Source organism: Adiantum capillus-veneris, chromosome 20, assembly GCF_014529385.1.
Source record: "Adiantum capillus-veneris isolate H3 chromosome 20, ASM1452938v2, whole genome shotgun sequence".
Lineage (NCBI taxonomy): Eukaryota > Viridiplantae > Streptophyta > Polypodiopsida > Polypodiales > Pteridaceae > Adiantum > Adiantum capillus-veneris.
In genome coordinates this window covers 142,163,530-142,185,081 of record NC_140950.1, presented here as the reverse complement: position 1 = coordinate 142,185,081, position 21,552 = coordinate 142,163,530, and the positions used below count along the sequence as shown (strand labels likewise).

The window sequence follows — 21,552 nt, the reverse complement described above, 5'->3', positions numbered from 1 at the left end:
GGCTTGTTCAAAGACTATACCCTCCCTATTTTTGGAGCTATAGGGTGAGGGTCGCTTACACCGAGTTTCAGTAGAGGCCCCACACGTGGCAGATTGTTGTTTTCAGAGGATCCAAGTTGTGGGCATCTGTGGGAGAACTTGTGTCATAGATCCTGACCCAGCAACTCTTGAGACTGGCTGCTGGAGGCTGGAGGCTGTGGGCTTAGGAGTGTTGTCCACTGGCACGAGTGCAGTGGGATCTTGGAGAGTGGTTTTGGAGGGACCCTTTCTCCTCAGCCAACCATCCAGGTGTCCCTTTCTTTCAGTACATTGGCCAGACAACCGCAGCGGGTCACTTTGTTCTAGTGGTTGGTTGCACATTGAGCTACAACAGTTGGGAGCTGGCTTGTACACAGTGGTCTCTCAGCAGCATGCGCAGCTTGTGACCATCCTGTGGAGAGTCAGCGCCATTGTCTTTGGTATTGTCCTTTGGCACAGCAGGTTTGGCTTCGTGTCCTTCGGCTGATGCCAGCTCTTTCTACAGCACGGCAGTACACTTGGGGGGCAGCTGCTTGATCCACTCTCACGGGCCCAGCACTACAGTTTGAGTTATCCTTCACCAGCAGAATGATAGAAATACAGGGGGGTCGACCTATACTCCAGCCTGCTAAAGAGCTTACTCCACAAGAGTGTTGGGAGGAGTGTTGGGAGCTCGTCTGCGGCCTGACACTCTGGTTCATTTGGCATGCCCGCTGCTTCCGCATCTCTGAGGCTCGCCCTGTACCACCAACAAAGACTATTCGTGATCTTTGGCTAGAGCTGATCCATACTCTCAGAGGAGAGTTCGAGAGACTCCAGGGCAACTCCGATCGCATGTTGGGAGCATAGAAAGGCTTTCCTCCTACTCTGGCGCCCTGGGCCTTTCTTCACCATGGTCCAGTGTGTGATGAGATGGCACTACCATCCACCTGTGTGGCTTTTGCCTCCTCCCATCTCTTGATATAGCCTCATCGTACATATGTTGTTTTTGATTGGCCTTGGCGTTTTCAACCAACAGAACAAAGACAGTGTTTTTGGGGGATTCTCTCCCTAGCATTTTCAACAGCAGATTCAGCCTGGCATTTTTCAGTTTGCAGAACTAGCCTAGCGTTTGTAGATTCTGTACCGCTAGATCAGCCAGGTACATCAGCATTTTCAGTTTTCAGCATTCGGCCATTGCAAATTTAGCCCCTAGCCTCGCAGATCTCACCTTCCCGCAGAAGATCCTCGCCGAACCGTCGAGTCAGCCAGCGTTTTCAGATTCAGCCCGCTGTCCGCAGATTTCAGCATTTGCGTTTTCAATGCATCGTCCTCGCGTCGTCGCCATTGCCATCCTCGCCGACACAGTGTCAATATTCAGCAGAAAGTCAGAAGTTCACAGATTTCAGCCTTTCAGCCCTAGCATTTTCAGCCCGTTCTCGTCGTCGTCGACATCGTCGGCAAGTCCATTGCATCTAGACCATTGTACCACATTTGTGCAATCTATAGCATAGACCTCTCGCCATAAAGAAGGGGGCTCTTGGAGGAGGGTTTGAGAACCGTCTGGTGCCGTATTCTTCTCTCTCTCTCTCAGTCTTAGCACCTTCATCCACAATAGCATTCACTTTGTTTGTGATCATTGCACTCTCTCACTAAAGATACGGAAGGCTCTCCCTTCCATAAGTAAAAGGAACCCTTGAGCACACTTCGGAGCACTCATCTTGCGCAATATCAACATTCAGTTCCGTTGCACCTTACATTGGTAACAAAGATTTGGTAGTGTTCTGTATCACTCAAGGAAAGAACCACAAGAATTTGTTTTGCTTGTTGCGGTCACATGTAACCCAAGTCCACTTGGGCGTGTCGAGTTCTAATCGTGTTTATGAAGAGTGACAGGTAAACCAAGAAAGAAGGGCTTGTCCAGCCTCCCCTTGTTCCTCTTTTCACTCATTGAGAGCGGACCGTGCACTTAGCCGCTGGCCAATCGACGTGAGGTGGGAAAAAGCAACTTTGGTGCGAGCGCAAGGCCGCCAAGGGTGCGCCCACAGGGAAGAATAGAGCTCGGGTAAGAGAAAAGCCTTCTCTAACACCGATTGCAAGCTAAAGAACTCAAGAACCTTAAGAACCCAAGAACCTCAAGACCCCAAGTTCCTCGAGAACTTAAGTACCCAAGATCTCAGTGTATGGTCATCACCGGAAGCGAAATGGATACTTTGCGTGAAGGTGATGAGCATGGAGGTGGTGAGGAAGAAGAATTTTTCGCACCAGGAGGAATTTTTTCCGACCCTCCTCCTTCCCTATCTACGCCACGGGTTGTACCAAATCCTATGGAGGCTTTGGTCAAGTCGATGATGGACATGATGCTACAACAAGAGACGCAACATGCCACCTTGGATTGCGCGCATGATCAAGCGTACTTGGAGGCCAAAGAAAGAAAGGCAATCTTGGATCGCAAGCACAAAGAAAGAAGGGCAGCTATGGAGCTAGAGCGTGAGCAAGCGCACGAAGCTCAACGCATAGCGGCCAAAGAAAGGAGAGCGGCCTTGAAGGTAGAGCGTAAGGCGGAGAGAGACCAACGCATGCAAGAGTTGGTCCTACAGTTACTCACCTTGAAGTCCGAGCCGGTCAAAGATGTGGGCAGTTCATCAGGTAGCACAAGCAGAGATTCGGACTCCAACAATCCGGTCACTGAGAAGTTGACGTTCAGTAAGTAGGACGGTAAGATGGATGCTAATGTGATTCATTCTTGGTTGCATCAATTTAATGCTTACTTTGCGACAACTAAGAAAACAGGAAATAGTAAAGACGGCAGCCATGTATCTTGCAAGTGATGCCATTAATTGGTATCACGCATGGCAAGAGGCACAGTTGGCCGCGCACCTAGAGGAAGCCAAAGAAGACCTGCCCGTTTCCTTCAATATGGCCAACTTCCAAGACAAGCTCAAGGAGCGGTTTATATCACCTCAGTACCGCAGTCTCAAGCAAAATGGTATGCCAGTTATGTCTTTCTCAAATTGTGTTTTACAGCTCAGCACCCAATTCCGCAAATCGGATAATGAGCGCAAAGAGGCATTCTTTTACAGGTTGGACCAGTACATCAAGTTTGATGTCGAAGTACTCAACCCAATGGATCTCAACAAGGCGGTAGCGATTACTCTCGCACAGGAGATGAAGCACAACAAAGAAAAGCCTAAGGAGAATAAGTCTTCTCACAGTATCTCTCAGACTCCTCAAAACACACGAACGGTAAGAGCGGTAAGAATGGTAAGAACAGTAACTTTTCTAGCCCATCTTCATCTAATCCTTCGGAAGAACTCTCAAAATGAATCTAAGGGTAAGCTAACACACCTGCTAAACCTTAGCTCACCCAGATGAAAAAGCTGCACAAGGAATTATAGGAGGATACATAACACCGGAAGAACAAGTCATTTATGCTAAGGAAGGTCGATGTTATCAATGTTACGTCAAGGGTGACATTAAGAAGGCTTGTCCTAAGACAGCACCACCTAAAGAACCCGAAGCACCGACAGCTACCACAAGCACTTTAGTGAACCAATCTGAGTGTCCAAATGTTTCTGACACACACATTGATGAGTCTCTCTTTAAATGTTATGGTCATGTGAAGGGTCAGCGTTTTGTCATATTGTTTGATTCAAGCAATATACATGATGTGATTGGTGCCTCTTGTAGAGAGAGCCCGCCTAGAGGTTAGCCAGACAACTCCTCTCAAGGTGTCGAGCTTCGCTCCCGGTATAGACTCTCTCATTACGCAAGAGTGCCTTGATGTGTTATTCACTGTTCAACAGGCTTCCTTCCCCAAAAAATTTGGCGTGTTTCCTCTCTCAGGATATGATATGATTTTGGGCATTAGATAGTTTCGTGAGCATAACCCTCTCATTGATTGGGCGGACACTACTCTCACTCTAAATGCCAAATGTGACTCTCCCATGATCATTCGTGGTGAGGAGGGTCTGCATTCTTTACGTCTCATTTCTCATGTGCAGGCGAAGCGTGAATTAAGAAGAGGAGCACAAGCGGCATTCATCTATGCCTCTCCAGTTACCCAGAGCATTAAAGCTCCAGACAGGTAATCAGCTTTTTTTACCAAGTATGAGCACCTCTTTTTGCAAGATGATCTTCCACCCCCTCTCCCTCTCGAACGGCCGAAGGACCATCGCAACGAACTCACAGAGGAGACACGGCCAGCCAGTAAGGCTCCCAACCATTTGAACAAGACGCAGGAAGAAGAGTTAGAGTGGCAACTCACGGAGTTGGTGGCCAAAGGATTCATACATCCTAGTGTAAGTCCTTTTGTTGCTCCTATTTTATTTGTCCGCAAGAAGGATGGTTCGTCTCATTTGTGTGTTGATTACAAGGCATTGAACAAGATGACCATCATGAACAAGTTTTCGATACCTCGCATTGAGTATATCCTCGATAGGCTCAATGAGGCAAAGGTTTTCAGTAAAGTTGATCTCAAAAGTTGATACCATCAGGTAAGGGTATTCAAGGCAACATCTACAAGACCACTTTTCGCACAGAGCGAGGGCAATGGGAGTATGTGGTCATGCCTTTTGGATTGACAGGTGCCGTGGGTACATTTAACCGTTTCATGGTAGGCCGTTTTGGCAATATAGTTGGTGTGTGTATGTTCATCTCTCTTGTGAAAAGCCGATGAAAAATTCAACTTAGTGCCAAAATTTACAAAGAGTGCGCGCCATAAATTGGACGTGAACTTAACATCCCTATATGAAACAATTGACTTTGGCAAACCACAGAGGGGATACCAATGCTTTATAAACAACCGTGCTACATGTTGTGCGGTGACTGTGGCCTTACAAGGAATCGACATACAAAACTTGTTGAAACGGTCAACAATTGTCAAACATTTAGTGTTCCTTGAATGCAAACTAGGTGGAAGGTTAGTCACAAAATCCATAGAAATATCCTGAAAAGGTCCATCGAAAATGGGCAACGGAAGCAAGAGGCCTTGCCGCTTACCCCGAGGAGCATTTACCTTATGACAAATGGTGCACTGTGTGACATAACGAAACACATCCTTTCACATTTTAAGCCAATAAAAGAATCTTCCTATTTTTTCCAGAGTGGTGTTCATTTCCTTGTCCCCACCCGTGAGAGAGTCATGAGCATCGTGCAATATGGTTGTCCTGAGAGAGGGCAACACACATAGGCGGTGACGAAAAGACAACAAACCTTCACGAATGAGATAGTTGCTAGGCCCTTGTGAAGCAAGAGCCTACAACCATTGCTTACCAAACTCGGAATCTGCATACTGGTTCTTCATGCTGTCGATAGACACCCTGAGAGAAACTGTGGATCTTGACTCAAGAGCTAGGATTTGTCCCTTGCGACTTAACACATCTGCAACAGGGTTAGCTTTACCACGCACATTATCAAACCTCGAAATTGTTCAAAAATTTGTGACCACCCTGCTTGGCGATCACTCCAATGTGCACTAGGCATAGACTGGAGCCAGTTGAGGACTTGGTGATCTGTGCAAACTGTGAACTCTCTACCGTACAAAAAATGCTTCAAATGCTTGAGAGAGTGAATGACAAACAGAAGTTCTTTGTCATCAACTAAATTGTTCTTTTCTAAACTATTTAACTTCCGACTAAGGTATGCAGCTCGACGGCCATGCTGCTGAAGCACAGCACCTATGGCGACATTGCTCGCATCCGTCCATACCTCAAAGGGGTCATCCCAAGAGGCAAGGACAAGACACGGTGCTTCTATCACCACAACCTTGAGAGCTACGAAAGCTTCAATGGCTGCCTCGAGCAAATCCACGCGCTGTCGGCGAGTCTTTACTCCTTTCAAAACATCTGTCATAAGTGCGGCAATGCGTGCAAAATTCTCTATGTGTGAACTATATACTTGACATAAGCCAAGAAAAGAACGCACATCATATGCAGTTTTGGGCAAATATCAATTACATACCTGTTCCACCTTTGCAGGATCTAGCTTGACGCCTTCTGCAGAAATGATATAACCTAGATAAGTAACTTTAGTGAGAACAAACTCAAATTTCTTAGCTGGTATGTACAATTGGCACTCATCCAAACGGGTCAAAACCCTTTCTACATCCTTTCATGTTGTTCCCACGATGCAGAAAAAATGAGAATATCATTTCACAGTCAGATGTCAAACAGAAATTTACAATCAGTTAGCTTTTGATGTTTTGAAGTCATATCTGCATAAACAGCAGTCTCATTGAGAGCTCTATCTTCCATTGGTTCAAGCTATTTTGAATGACTCTTATTCCTCTGCCTTTGGTAGAACTCCGTATGAGGCAGCTTTTGGCCGTCCGTTCTAGACACTTTTGACTCACTCACTCAGTCAAATGCCTGATGCCAAAGCTGAAAGTCAGTCGTTGAATGAGATTTCTGAGAGTATGAAGCTTCGGTTAAGCAAGGCTCAGGAGTCTTACTCACGACACGCTAACAAGCACTCATCAGGATGTTTCTATCAAGGAAGGGGATTGGGTTTATTTACGAATCATGAACGTCTTAAGCAAGTCGGAAAGAAGTGTCCTAAGTTGTCTTTCAGAATTATCCTGTCATTAAAAAGATGAATGAGGTTTTTATGAAATTGCAATTGCCTAACTCATGGTCAATGCACAACGGTTTCCATGTTTCTTGGTTGAAAGTGTTTCAAGGTACGCCTCCAAAGGACATTTCCGAAGAAGAAGAGCCCGAAATCATCGATGAAGCTGAAGTCATGGAGCCGGAGCAAGTGTTATTGCATCGGTTTCATCATGGCTCAAAGAAGCAAGTTAGACAGTACATTTTGAAGTTCAAGGATCGAGGAACCCACGAGGCACTGTGGGTCGATGAAGAGTTTTTCAGAGATTACCTGGAGTTGTTGGCGGACTACAAGGAAGCCATGCAGCTCGATCCCAGTACCTCACTTTGAAAAGGAGGGGATGTCACGTGCACATCCAACCCTATGTGCATGTGGACAAGCTATCTCAGGTCTAGGGTTAAGGTCAGCTTAGGAAGTGTACTGGCACCTTTGTGAGCCTGTGCGCAGGCTGTGCATGTCCAGCCACTTAAGAGTAGTTGCATATCCTCTGGATGCACACAGCATGATCATCAGCATGACATTCAATACCCATCGTGAGCATTTTACAGTGCATAGAACCCATTTTCCCAATTTACTCATTTTTCACTTATTATTTAATAAATGACTTTTGTTGAAAAAGTGAGTAGGGCAAATTTGCTAAGGCAGTATAAAAGAAACCTAGCACTAGCACTTTCTGGCAAAAGAGACAGAAGAAGTTCTAGCAACTTGTAGTGCATCCTCTAAGCAAGACCGGCAAGAGGCCATAGCGTTTTTAGTCAACAGAACACAGACAGCGTTTTTGGGGGATTCTCTCCCTAGCGTCTTCAACAGTAGATTCAGCCTGGCATTCTTCAGTTTGCAGACCTAGCCTAGTGTTTGCAGATTCCATACCGCCAGATCAGCCAAGTACATCAGCGTTTTCAGTTTTCAGCATTCAGCCATTGCAGGTTTAGTCCCTAGCCTCGTAGATCTCACCTTCCCGCTGCAAATCCTAGCCATACCGTCGAGTCAGCCAATGTTTTCAGATTCAGCCTGTTGTCCGCAGATTTCAGCATCTGCATTTTCAACGCATCGTCGTTGCCTCATCGCCTTCGCCATCCTCGCGGACAGTGTCAGTATTCAGCAGAAACTCAGAAGTTTGAAGATTTCAGCTTTTCAGCCCTAGCATTTTCAGATTTCAGCCCGGCCTCGTTGTCGTCATCATTGTCGTTGACATTGTCGGCAAGTCCATTGCATCTAGACTATTGTACTAGATTTGTGCAATCTATAGCATAGACCTCTCTCGCCATAGAGGCCCTTGGAGGAGGGTTTGAGAACCGTATGGTGTCGTATTTTTCTCTCTCTCTCTATAAATCTCAGCACCTTCATTCACAGTAGCATTCACTTTGTTTGTGATCATTGCACTCTCCCACTAAAGGAACAGAAGGCTCTCCCTTCCGTAAGTAAAAAGAGCCATTGAGCCCAGTTCGGAGCACTCATCTTGAGCAATATCAACATTCACTTCCACTGCACCTTACAATACCATCCATTTCAAACAAATTCCAAACAGGATCACCTAACAAGTTCTCAAACAGATTTCAAACTTAAAAAGCAATGTCAACATAAGCCCAGCTCAAAAAGTCGACTGACTTTCCATCCTGAAACCTGCACCAAAAATTAGGGTTAGATTCCTTCCATAAGGTCGTAGCTGACCGCACCAGGGTCCATAAGCTCTTGGACAGACAGTGTTCCTATGGCGGTGATGGTAGTCCCAAGACATAGCAGTCACACCGGACCTCCGAGGTTATCAACAAGAGACACTTGCTGAGAGATGTCTAGAAATTTCAAGTTATAATCTGCTAGGGTTTCCATGGCAAGCATTTCAAGATATCCCGCTCTACCAGAAGTTGCACTCCGAAGGAAGATGTCAAAAACATATAACTTCCGGCAAAAATTTTCTTGAAAGCTTGCCAAGTCCTTGGAGTGTGCGGCTTGGTAGCCATAGACTTCCACCACTACATGGCACCATCTCTGAGAAAAACAGCAGCTCGAAACAAATCTTGGATCCTTCTCTTGCAAGTGATCTTTATGGCTTATGCCCTGTAAGACATGAACGGTGAAGATGACAGCACGCCCGATGCGCGATGAAGTAAGGGTGGGAGTGGAGTGGCTAATAATTCCGAGATCAAGACCCTAAGATACTTCAAGTAAAATTCCAGTAGCTCAGACTTCTCTTTTGTAGGACAAGTATGCTTTCAGAAAAGCACATGCTTGATGCTCTGTTACCACTGTCACAAGACGAGCACCACGTGCCAATAGAAAAGAACAAACTGAACAGACTTTGAGCACTTTAATAACAACTGAACTGAAAGAGAGAGACGACACGCGACACAGAGTGGCGGAATTCCACCCAGAAAGTATTGGACCCAAACCTTGGCGCCCCTTTCGGTATTTCTTTATATTACTCAGACTTTGTACAACGCCGATACTCCAAACTCTGCACCTTCTCCAAGAAGCATGCCAGATAATGAGCCCTTTAAAGGCCCTAGGCCCAAAAGCAATTTACATGACAAGCCTTCAAACTCAAAAGAATTGGACCCAAACCTTGGGGCCCCTTTCGGTATTTCTTTATATTATTCAGACTCTGTACAACGCCGATACTCCAAACTCTGCACCTTCTCCAAGAAGCATGCCAGATAATGAGCCCTTTAAAGGCCCTAGGCCCAAAAGCAATTTACATGACAAGCCTTCAAACTCAAAAGCATCTGGTCCAAAAGCAATGCCCAAAGCTGTCAGCGTAAATCACAAAAATCCATTCACTTGCCACGTCAACAGTCTGCGCAAAACGCGAAAATTCGTACAATCTGCCACATCATCATGTCAGTGCAAAATCCAAGTTTTCCGTACAGTTGCCACATCATCATACCACACAATGCTCTGTGTGTGTGTGGGTCTTGCTTTATTTATATGCCTTTATGTCACTTGGGCCCCATCGGACGAGGTCCCATAAGTTGGTAGGACTTCTTCTTCTGTTGTTGCTTATTCTTCTTAGGGTTTAGGCCCCTCGGCCATGATCTGAAGGTTGGCTCTACTCTTCAGTGAGTTGACACGTCCAGTAGTTTGTGACAGAATTCCCATGGGGGACATACTCGAGAGAGGTAAACAAGTCACGATGAGAGGTAATGTGCTTTGTAGCACCACTATCAAAGTACCACATGAGCATCTGCAACAACAAACATACATGCATCATGGACAGAAGGATCATAAGTGCACTTTGCACTAAAATCCCATTCTGAATTAACATCAGCATCACAATCTCCTTTCACAAAGAACTCAACAATAGTTGCATTTGCAGTGAAACCACCCACTTTCTTCTTAGCCTCTTTGCCTTCAACTTAGGACACTGCTTGATCAAGTGATCATGAGCTTTTCAATAATGACAACGCATCTTCTTTTTGCCCTTTTCACCAGAATTCACAGACGAATTGCTGCTAGCAAAAGCCTTGAGAACAAGTGATTTACCACTCGCAGAACATGAGAAGCAATAAAGGTTTGTTCAACTGCACGCTGTTTAGCCCTATTTTTTCAGGAAAGTGACTCTTGCAATAGCAATGTGCATAATGCATCAAACTTGACAACTTCTGGATTTCCTTGGGTCATAAGTTTACAGGTACTAGCAAAAGTCTGGTAAGAATCTGCAAAGCATCAAGAGCAGTCTGCACAAGGGAACTGTCAAAAATGACTTCGCCTGCAGAAATAAGTTGCTCATTGATATCCTTGACACCAGCAAGGAAAGTGTCCATCTCATCCTCCTTATGCATAATCTTAGAGTCCAACTCTTTACGTACCAATACAATTTTAGCCTCATTGCGACTTGTATAAAGACCAGCCAGAATATCCCAAGCCAGTTTTGCAAATTTTGCTAAACGAATATGAGGAGTAACAGTGCGCTTCACTGACAACGCAATTGATGCGTGAGCGCATATCTTTTACATCCCAATGAGCTTGCTCAGCTGCAAGCAAAACAACTCTGGCAACAGTAATCTTGCCACCAAAACCTGCAACATCCTCAACATCCCCTACATCCTCAGAACCAGGACGTAATCAATGCACTGCACAATATTCCTAACGCCCTTTCACACAAGGACATGTTGCAGCATATAAGCCCACATAGGGTAATTGTCTCCATCCAATCTATCCTCAGCAGCAAACATCTTGAACACGTCTGTGTTGTTGTCAACCATGGCTAATGTTGCACCTGATATGAAAACTGCCCGAAAAGAGGAGAAACGAAGTGGGAACAACACGTTCTATACAGCACAAACCATAGAAGATTGTAAGGGACCTGTTATGCATAAAATGGCACTGACAGAAATTTTGCACAAAACGACGAAATAACCTATGCAGTACTACATGTAGTGGAAACGAAGGCCGAAATGAGCCCAACTGAAAATTCTAAGCACACCAAGCTCTACGAGCTGTCCCAAAGTATTTGTCGACCTACTGACGCTCGCCAAAGCTCACAGAAATTGGAGACAGTGAGCAAGCGTGTGCTGGAGTTGCTGGCAACTAAGCCCGGAAGGACGCAACCTGCTTTGATACCAAATTGTTGGAATTAGGGTTGCAGGAAAACACACACGGCTTGGAGAAGACGAAGGAAGCTCAAGGCACACAACAGAGAGTGTATTACTTAGTGTACAATGGAAAGATAAGATAGCCCTAGAGTGATGGGCGTATATAAAATGCACCGGGGAAAAAACCTCCTAGTGAGGGAAAAAATGCCCCAGCGGTCCTAAGTGTGTTCACACATCACTATCACATGTATATGGTAACACAGATCAGCTTGGCATTTTGCATTGGCAGCAGATAGCCAGCAATTCGAGTTTTCAGTAGATCAGCCCAGCGTTTTCCGTTTTCAGCCCTCTCCATCGACGGAGATCGCAAGGATCTGCAAAGCGCTCTCTTCCCTGTTGCAGTCCAGTACTTTGGTAGCCCATTGAGCCTCTTATCGGCCATTCCCTCGCCGCATCAAGTGCTCCCTTTGCTGCCATCCTCCGCATCATCGAGATCTGAGTTGTCAGCCCTGCTTTACGCGACCGATCCACTGCGTTTTTGTAGCCAGATCTGTGTTTTTTCAGCCAGCTTTCAGCCCTTGTTTCCTCTCACATGAGGAGCGCAAATCAGCCCCAGATCTATCCCTTGGTGGCCATCAGCCACCCCTCATCGAGAGGATCCAAAGGTGCATCAAATCAGCCCCTGAGGTGCTTCATCTTGAAGAGTTACTGCGGCGACATTCCCCATTCGAGTCAGAAGAATGCACTTGAAGTATTGCATGTGTGTACATTCTATTTACGGAATCAAAAATAAATACTAAATTGGCAACGATGTGGGGGGGCGTTGAGAGGGTTGGTTGGAATCTCTCTCTCTCTCTCTCTCTCTCTCTCTCTCTCTCTCTCTCTCTCTCTCTTCTTCTTCTTCTTCTTCTTCTTCTTCTTCTTCTTCTTCTTCTTCTTCTCTCTCTCTCTCTCTCTCTCTCTCTCTCTCTCTCTCTCTCTCTCTCTCTCTCTCTCTCTCTCTCTCTCTCTCTCTCCCCCCCCCCCCCCCCCCCCTGCTCGCTGCTGCCCTGCCCTGCTCGCAAGCTCTGCTCTGCACCCCCCTGCTCGTGTCCTCTCTCTCTCTCTCTCTCTCTCTCTCTCTCTCTCTCTCTCTCTCTCTCTCTCTCTCTCTCTCTCTCTCTCTCTCTCTGCCTCCCCTGCGCGCTGCCTCCCCTGCGTGGCTCCCTCCTGCGCGCTGCCTCCCCTGCGCGCTGCCCCACCCCTGCACGCTGCCCCACCCCCGTGTGCTGCTCCCTCCTGCGCGCTGCGCTGCTCCCTGCACGTCAAGACGACCAGCCCATCCACTGAAAACACACACCCCATCCCCATCCCCTGCCCGCTGCCCCCTGCATACACACAAGCTGAGTGTTCTCTTCCCCTCTTCTTCACAATATGAAGAGAGGGTAGCTACGAAGCCAACCATGTCTTCCCCCATCATCAAGACGCCGACACCGACAAAGAAGACAACGTCCTTCATGCTCACGAATAAGAGGCTTGCACAATTGGAGAAGGACATGAAGGAATGGCGGATGGAGAGAGAAATATGGAAGGAGGAGAAAGCCAACTTCATCAAGCTATGGAACGTAGAGAAGGAGGACATGAGAGCGGAAATCCAAAATCTCAAAGAGGAGAAGGAGAGAAGGGAACGGGAGAACGAGAAGGAGAAGGAGAGATGGAGGAAAGAGCAAGAAGAGATGAAGGCACAAATCGATCTCCTTCATGCTTCCCTCACATCCCTCACCCCCGAGGAAGGAGAGATTAAAGGGGAGGCTAAGGAAGCCCTCAAGGAGGAGATCACCAAAGCCCTCACCGCAAGCATTGAGGACAAATTAGAGGCCACCAAAGAAGGATGGGTCGAAGTAGTCAAAAAGAACATCAAGAAGGTAGCAAGAGAGGAAGCCCAAAAAGATGAGGTACTCATCGTACACACAACCATCGAAGAGGAGAAGATGCGACAAGCTCGCCGTCTCAATGTGCGAGTGACCGGCATCAAAGAAGAAGAAGGGTCTACACCCGAAAGCGATGGGAAAGCTTTATGCAAGAAAGTGGGATACAAGGAAGAAGAGATCCCTTTCTCCAAAGTTTGGAGAGCCGGCAAAGATCCAAAGAAAAGAGCTCTCATCCTCCAATTCGCCTCCGAGGAGTCTCGAACTTCCTTCCTCCGAAAGAGGGTCATCTTGAGAGGGATAGACGGCCCCCCGATTTATCTTGATGATGACCTCACAAAGATGCAACAAGATCACCGTCGCGCGTGCATGCCTCGAGTCCACCAAGCCCGCAAAGAAGGAAAGAAGGCAGTATATCGGGATGGTAGGGTTATCATTGATGGCAAGACCATCGCATAGGGACTCGCGGCCTGTGGGACACACGAGGAGATTCATGTCACGGTTTGGAATTGCAATGGAGACCTATGGACACACCCAGAGAGACTTGAGGAGGTGATGAGAGGTCGAGACATCATTCTACTTACAGAGACACACGAGAGCCCGGAGAGAGGGTTACCACGGATACATGGATTTCAGTGGGAGTCTCTACATCGAGGATGTATGCGCCAGCACACCACTCGCGGCTCAGGAGGAGTGGCCATACTCTTTAGACAGGGGCTTCACAGCAGACTACAGATTGTTGCCCGGGACCCACAGGCCCGCTACATGTGGATTCGCCTCGAGCTCTCACGAGACAGGATCGTCTACATTGCCCTTTGCTATTTTGCTCCCACAGGCTCCAGATTCGCCCCTATTGAGCAGGAGTCACCGTACGCATGCCTCACGGAGGAGATTATGGAGTACTCCACACTGGGTGAAGTCTTCCTTATGGGAGACTTCAATGCTCGTACACGCAGTGAGCAGTGTGAGACATATGACCATGAGGACCCAGAGACACTACACACTCTAGATGAGGAGGCTACTATGAGAGACACAGCAGACAGAGCTCCAGTCACAGCTTACGGACGACATCTACTTCGACTTGGCTCCCAGCACCGTCTCGTTATTTATAACGGGATGGTCCAGTGGCCCACCTCAGGGGGCCTGACTTGTATGCCACATGGAGTTGCAGAAGGAGGGGGGAGTACAGTCGACTATATTCTGGGACCCAGGGAGGCTACACACCTTATCACATCCTTCACCATTCCACCCATACCCATCGGAGCCGACCACACATACCTCTCTTTCTCCATCACCGGAGATACCATCACACACAGCTCCACAACACGCACTCCACACACCACCATCCATTTCACACATGAGTTAGCCTCTATTTACTCGGCCAAGGTCGAACATGGCCTATGTCTCCTCCACCCATCCACACCACTCTCAGTTCTCACATCACATATCTCTTCCGTTCTCCACACTTCAGCTATTAGCTCTTTTCCACACACCACTCACACAGGACGCACTCTCCCCCCCCCGGGCTATGCCTCAGAACCGCTGGTATGATGATGAGTGCAGAGAGCTATACCAACGCCTCCATGCACGGCGAGCCTTAGGAGAGATCACAGAGAGAGAGGCCAGACGGCATATGAAGACGCTGACACGCCAAAAGCGGCGAGCATTCGAAGAGGCACAGGAGCTTGAGCTATACCGCCTATTCATGAGCATGGATAGCGCGACGGCATGGCGCACCCTGCGCGAGCCACTTCCGACTACAGCTATTGAGGATCCACAGATATGGCATGATTATGCAGAGCGACTTTATGAAGTGCCAGGGCAGCCTCCTATTCCACAACCACACGAGCCTCGCCCCACGTGCTCCTCCTTCTTTACAGCAGAGATGGTAGAGAGGGCCATACGCCGCATGCAGCACAGACGATCAGCTGACCATACTGGATTACAGAGTGAGCACATCATTTATGCGGCCTCCACTATAGCCCCGTTGATTGCACATGTCTTCAACCGGGCTATAGGGGAGGGCTTCCCAGAGGAGTGGACACAGCACACCATAGTGCCTATCCACAAATCTGGCGACACCCTGGACCCAGGGAACTACAGGACTATCATGATTGGCCACACGATGGCCAAGCTATATGGAGTAGTACTTGAGGCACAGCTCAGCTGCTACGCAGAGATCGAGGGTTTACGAGCTCCAGGCCAAGCAGGTTTCAGACGAGCTTTCTCCACCATTGACCACATCTTCGTTCTGCGCTGCCTCATTGATGGGGCAAAGGCGCGGAAGAAGAGGCTTTACTGCTGCTTTGTGGACTTCCGCAAGGCCTTTGACACAGTCCCACGCGAGAGACTCTTCCAGCGCCTTCACAGCATTGGGGTACCAACAGAGATGATTTGGGCCATATATGCTCTATATGAGAGGGTGACGGGTCGGGTTCGTTGCCCAGGCGGTTTTTCAGAGACCATTGCTAGCACCATTGGTGTTAAGCAAGGATGCCCACTCTCCCCGACACTCTTTGGGCTATACATCGACGAGATCTCCGACTACATACTGCGAGCAGGGGGAGAGGGGAGCGACTTAGCAGGTACTCCGGTCCACATCATGTTATATGCTGATGATATTGTGTTGATTTCAGAGTCACCCGAGGGCTTGCAACGCCATCTTGAAGCCTTGGACGAATTCAGCACACACAGGGGGTTGACTGTGAACCTTGGCAAAACCAAGGTTATGATCTTTCACACATCCAGTGCAGTGAGGAGCGCCGCCACCTTCACAGCAACAGGAGGACAGGTTGATGTAGTCACCTCCTATGTCTACCTTGGCATCACATTCACCAGCCTACCAGGACCCTTCACTATGAGGCAGGCTGCTGTTGACAGGCTCACCCGAGGATATGCAGCTCTGGCCATGCTAGAGCGGAGGTGCCACAAGGCACACTTTCAGGAGCCCCGCACGAAGGGGTGGCTTTTCGACACCTTAGTCACCCCGGCCTTGATGTACTCGGCGGCAGTATGGGCACCAGGATTGACAGCTGACCAGTGGACACAACTTGAGAGACCACAGGTATATATGATCTCACGCTTGCTCCGCAGCAAGAAGACAGTGCCACACGACATTATTAGAGCCGAGCTCGCCACACCACCTATGGTTGTAGAGGCACTATTCCAGACAGTTTGCTTCATCCAGAGGATGAGAGAGCTACCTCCTGATAGACTTACCCATAGAGCATTTGAGGCAGCTATACAGCTATCAGAGAGTGGGCATGAGAGAGCATGGTACTCACAGGTCAGAGCATGGTTTGAGGGACACGGTCTTGACATGGAGAGCCTACCACCATTCCAGTACGACCCCCACTCACCATATGTTCACCTCTCTCGCAGTGAGAGGAACTTGGTATTGAGACAGGATCTGTGGCAGCTATACACTAGGAGAGTCTGGGCGGCACCTAGCTTGGGGACGAGGATGTCAGATTACAGAGACCAGTTTCTCACCATATTGTCTGGGGGGTTCATACAGAGACCACGCTACATGGACACATATATGCCACATAGCTCACGGGTGGCGATTGGTCAGCTGAGAGTGGCTTCACACAGGCTAGAGATTGAGATCGGGAGACATACTGGTGTTCCCAGGGGGGAGCGAATCTGCAGAGCCTGCACAGAGGAGGTGGAGAGTGAGGAGCACTTTGTATGTAGATGCAGAGCATACACTGAGATCAGAGGCAGGTATGAGGCCCTATTTAGAGGACAGCCCACTCTCCGAGAGATCATGGAATCTCGAGATCAGAGACAGCTCGGACGTTTCTTACTAGAGATACAGAGCAATCGGGACACACTACTACAGCCACACACAGCTACACAGACAGAGGGGAGACAGTCGCAGCTCACAGACTTCTTTCAGAGGATTTCCGCCCCCCCCTCACCAGACACTCAGAGGGGAGTGACACTCCCACAGGCGGAGGTGAACCGAGCTAGACGACGACCACGAGTCACAGGCTACAGGGGCGCGAGCTCCCACCACCGACAGATCGAGGAGATCCGAGCCCGGGAGCGCCGTGCCACTGAGGAGCGAGTGGCTCAGATGAGGGCTGACCCGACAGCTTTCATCCGGGTAGCCTTGGAAGGGGCGCGAGCTCCCACCACCGACAGATCGAGGAGATCCGAGCCCGGGAGCGCCGTGCCACTGAGGAGCGAGTGGCTCAGATGAGGGCTGACCCGACAGCTTTCATCCGGGTAGCCTTGGCACCAGACCCACCCATGTACCACATCTTACACCCCCCCATTAGTACAGGATGGAGCTAGATAGCTTGATGCATTCTCATGATTGTACTACCTTGAGCATACAGACATGCATATACCCCTAGAGATAGAGCTCCATCCCTCCTCAGATACTCCACTACCTACATTCAGCTCAGTTTTGTATCAATTTTGTTTCATTTGTCTTTCCGATAGACGGATGATATACACACAATGTACATTTGATTTGTCTCATAGGCCGATTTCGGCTTGACATAGACGTTAAAAATCTTTCTTTCTTTCTTTCTTTCTTTCTCTCTCTCTCTCTCTCAGACATGGATCACACCCAGAGAGCCTCTTCCTACGAAGAGGCAATACTACAAAGACCACTTCCTGACCATCCTAGCAAATGGTTTCATCCAGAGACCGAGATACATGGATGTCCACATGCCACATAGAGCACGGGTCGCCATTGGACAGCTCAGAGTATCATCACACCAGCTAGAGATTGAGGCAGGGAGAGCTGCACATGTCCCCAGGGCAGAGAGGATATGCAGACTTTGCACAGCAGTGTGCAGATGTAGAGCATATGAGGGGATCAGAGGCAGATATCCGACTTTGTTTGCAAATCAGCCCACCTTACACCAGATTCTTCAGTCCAGAGACCACCGACTTTTCGGCCGCTTCCTCATAGAGGCACGGCAGCACCGGGACTCTCTCCTTCAGACATCATCAGTCATGAGAGACGAGCGCCAGACACAGCTTACAAATTTCTTTTAGAGGGGCACAGTAGTACCACCATCCCAGACTACTCAGAGAGGAGTGACTGTACAGCAGGCTGAGGAGGACCGAGCTCGCAGACGTCCACGTCCCCATGGGCGTAGGGCACCCCGACTTCACCAAAGAGAGATCCAAGAGATCCAGGAGTGCTACTACATATCTCTAGAGGAGAGACGCATCCGGGCTTTTGCAAATCCAGCCGCCATCCTACGGGGATTGTTCACACCTCACCCACCCATGCATCATGTCTTACACCCTAATTACGGGACTGGATGGAGCTAGAGATATGATGGCATTTCTTTCATGATTGTATATACCCCAGCATATAGGATTGCATCTCTCCCCTGTTTTTAGAACCCCACCCTAGTACCACCTCCCTCCTCCCTCAATCCTTACACACGATAGCTATTTTTGCTTTGTACCTTTCCATCCTTCACAAGATATCCAAAGGACACCCACCCCATGTACTTTGATTTGTCTCATAGGCCGATTTCGGCCTCCTATGGACGTTAAAAAATCTCTCTCTCTCTCTCTCTCTCTCTCTCTCTCTCTCTCTCTCTCTCTCTCTCTCTCTCTCTCTCTCTCTCTCTCTCTCTCTCTCTCTCTCTACATGGATGTATATCTACCACATGGCATGAGGGTAGCCATCGGACAGCTCGGAGTATCATCCCACCAGCTTGAGATTGAGAGCGGCAAAGCAGCACGGGTCCCACGCAAGGCCAGGATATGCAGATTATGCAGGCAGGAGGTAGAGTGTGAGAGCCACTTCTTATGCAGATGCCCTCACTATGAGGAGATCAGATCACGGTGCCCCACTTTATTTGACAGGCCAGAGGTCTCATTACAGACAGTGATGACATCATTAGATCAGAGACTACTTGGGAGACTCTCGGTGGAGATGCACCAAGAGTCTCTCTCTCTCTATGCACCAGCATAGAGAGAGAGCCCTCCAGACGGGGGAAGGTGGAGGATCGGCCAGGCAGACACACCCCACAGACTACTTCCAGGCTAGAGTACCCATGCAGCCACAGCCATCCACACATCAGGGAATGACTTTGGTACGAGCTGAGGAGGCCAGAGCTAGGCGGAGACCACGACTACCAGGATATCGCTCCAGGGCCTCTCAGAGACACAGACAAGAGGTCCAGGCCATCAGGGATCGACATACAGTATATATTCAGAGGAGAGCAGAGCAAACACTAGACATGGCGAGCATAGCCAGAGTCCTCACATCATGTACCAGATACTACACCCTGCCATCATTATTGGATGGAGCTGATGTACCACACCACCCCCCCTCCCTCCTCCCCTCACTCTCACTACACACATACATGCCTCTCTATGTACACCAGATGTTTTGTTGTTACCCGGTCACCCCCACATCTGCACACCGGATGCTTTGTTATTACCACACTACACTTTGTACACCGGATGCCATTATTACCCGGTCATTTTGCACATACCAAATATCCAGAGGATATTCACATTTTTGTACATGGATTTGTCTCATAGGCCAGTTTTCTTTGGCCTTTTGAAGACGTAAATAAAATCTTTCTTTCTTTCTCTCTCTGCGACAGCTGCATTGCAGGGAGATAGATCATGTTGGTATGCAGAGATGGCATCTTGGTTTCAGTTACATGGCTTTAGTATGGATCGGCTAACCCCCATTTCAGTACTCTCTGGATGCACCCTCCATCTCCCTCACTAGGGCAAAGATTACAAGGCTCATCAGACAAGACTTGATTCAGTTGGATACGAAGAGGACATGGATACAACCTACACATGAGCTAGGTACGAAGATGACTTTCTATAGAGAGCATCTTCTCGAACTCACGGAGGATGGTTTTGTGATCAGACCAGGATACATGGATACTCATCTATCCCACGGGATACGATGTGCTATTGGTCAGATACCCACATCCTCACGTCAGCTAGAGATGGAGACAGGCAGATTTAGAGGAGTACCTGCTGAGTCCACAATTTGTCAGGTGTGCCAGATAGAGCCAAAGACAAAGCTACACTACATATGTCACTGCCCAGTATACTATGAGATACGAGACCGCTTTCATTGTCTATTCAGAGAGGGTTTTGGGCCACTTTCTAGAGTCATGAGATACCAGGATCAGAGATGCCTCGGATTATACTTACTGGAGATTCGCAAACACAGAGAGGACCTCTTGAAGAGGGGCATAATGAGAGAGATCCAGCGATAGCGGAAGATTACAGATTTCTTTCAATCACAGACAGAGGAGTTTGAGCAGCCCCCACAACATAACAACACCAGAGGCACTAGAGGCATATTGCTTGATGGGGCGATAGAGTTGGGGCACTCCCGTCGCCCACGGATGAGGGGTCCCTCTCGACATTGACGCACATTGCGACAGAGGATCCATACCATACTGGCGCGACATAGGAGCCGTCCCGACGGAGTGCCTACCTTGGAGGACATTGAATCTCTATAGCCTTTTGGATACTGATGTATATGTATATGATGCCTCGACTATCAGAGACCTCCATTGTATCAGCTCACCCTTTGTATTCCCTTTGTATCAGCTTTCACCCCACCCCTATCCACTATTTTCTTTTCAATTCTTTGTACTTTTTGTACCAGACCTGGTATAAGATTCACCACATGTAAGCTTTTGGTCTCATGAGTCATTTTGGCCTTTTGAAGACATTAGTATTACATTTCATTTCATTTTCATTTCTCTCTCTAGGGCGATAAAAGGAACCATCTCTCATGCTAAGTAGCAATCATTAATTCACTTAAAGAAGTAAAGACTTATGGAAGTGTAAAGTCTAGATCTTTACCATTTTAATTCCGTTGCACTTGACATCGGTATGAGAGCTTTGAAGATTTTGCAGTAATCCGCTAATCCCCAAAAAGTATTTTGTGTTTTTGGTTGTGTTTGCAACCCTTCGGTAATACTATTAGAGTTCAGACATCTCTTTGGATTCATATAGTCGGTCCCAGTTTCTCCCAAGGATTTCTCCCAGGGACAGGTGTTAGGGAGTGAGGGTTGTTTTGTGGCTATGCCCGACCAGTGTGAGGTAGGTTTCTCATGTCGGGTTGTGTCTGGCCGTGTTTACCTCGGGTTTTGGCTATGGAGGCTCGATTCCATAGCCATGTACGCTCCTTGTGCCATAGGGTAAATTTCCCCTTGCAGTATAGTGACTTCCCAAGGCCCTAATGGCCAGCCACTTCTTCCTATTTATTTCTCATTTATGGAATTTATCACAGGTCGTGGGCAATGAGGGTTGGGTTGGGCAATCCTGTTGCTCCCCTATATAGGGGGGGAGGGGGGGGGGGGGGGGGGGGGGGGGGGGTTCACCTCGTATGGCTCCAGAGGGCAGTAGGAGGAGACCGTCGACATGCAGCCCCAAAGTTTTTACCAGCAGCCCTGACGTTTTTGCCTGGCAGCCCCCAACGTTATTGGTGAGCAGCCAGGGCAGGATTTACAGGTGATGACGGGAGGCGATTCCTTGCTAGGAGA

At 48.3% G+C, this 21,552-nt stretch overlaps 2 protein-coding genes across 2 annotated transcripts in view; both read right to left on the bottom strand.

The window, feature by feature from the left end:
* LOC147433329 (tricalbin-1-like) overlaps window positions 1-21,552 on the bottom strand; it is a 194,773-nt gene that overhangs the window by 106,162 nt on the left and 67,059 nt on the right. The gene's annotated exons all lie outside the window — the stretch shown is intronic.
* Window positions 11,932-19,312, bottom strand: LOC147433330 (uncharacterized). Its single transcript, XM_086491501.1, has 3 exons — window positions 18,582-19,312; window positions 12,189-12,502; window positions 11,932-12,144 (listed from the first exon to the last, which is right to left on the bottom strand). The coding sequence occupies exons 1-3, from the start codon at window positions 18,724-18,726 to the stop codon at window positions 11,932-11,934; spliced, it is 672 nt and encodes a 223-aa protein (XP_086347627.1). The 5' UTR covers window positions 18,727-19,312.

Bases quoted from the DNA above. Each gene is read 5' to 3' on its own strand.
- LOC147433330 (XM_086491501.1), bottom strand. From the start codon at position 18,726: ATGATACTCCGAGCTGTCCGATGGCTACCCTCATGCCATGTGGTAGAT. The intron at 12,503-18,581 runs GAGAGATTTTTT...GTGTGTATGCAG, and splicing joins GAGAGAGAGAGAGAGAGAGA to GGGGCAGCGGGCAGGGGATG. The intron at 12,145-12,188 runs GCAGGGCAGCAG...GGGGGGAGAGAG, and splicing joins GAGCAGAGCTTGCGAGCAGG to AGAGAGAGAGAGAGAGAGAG.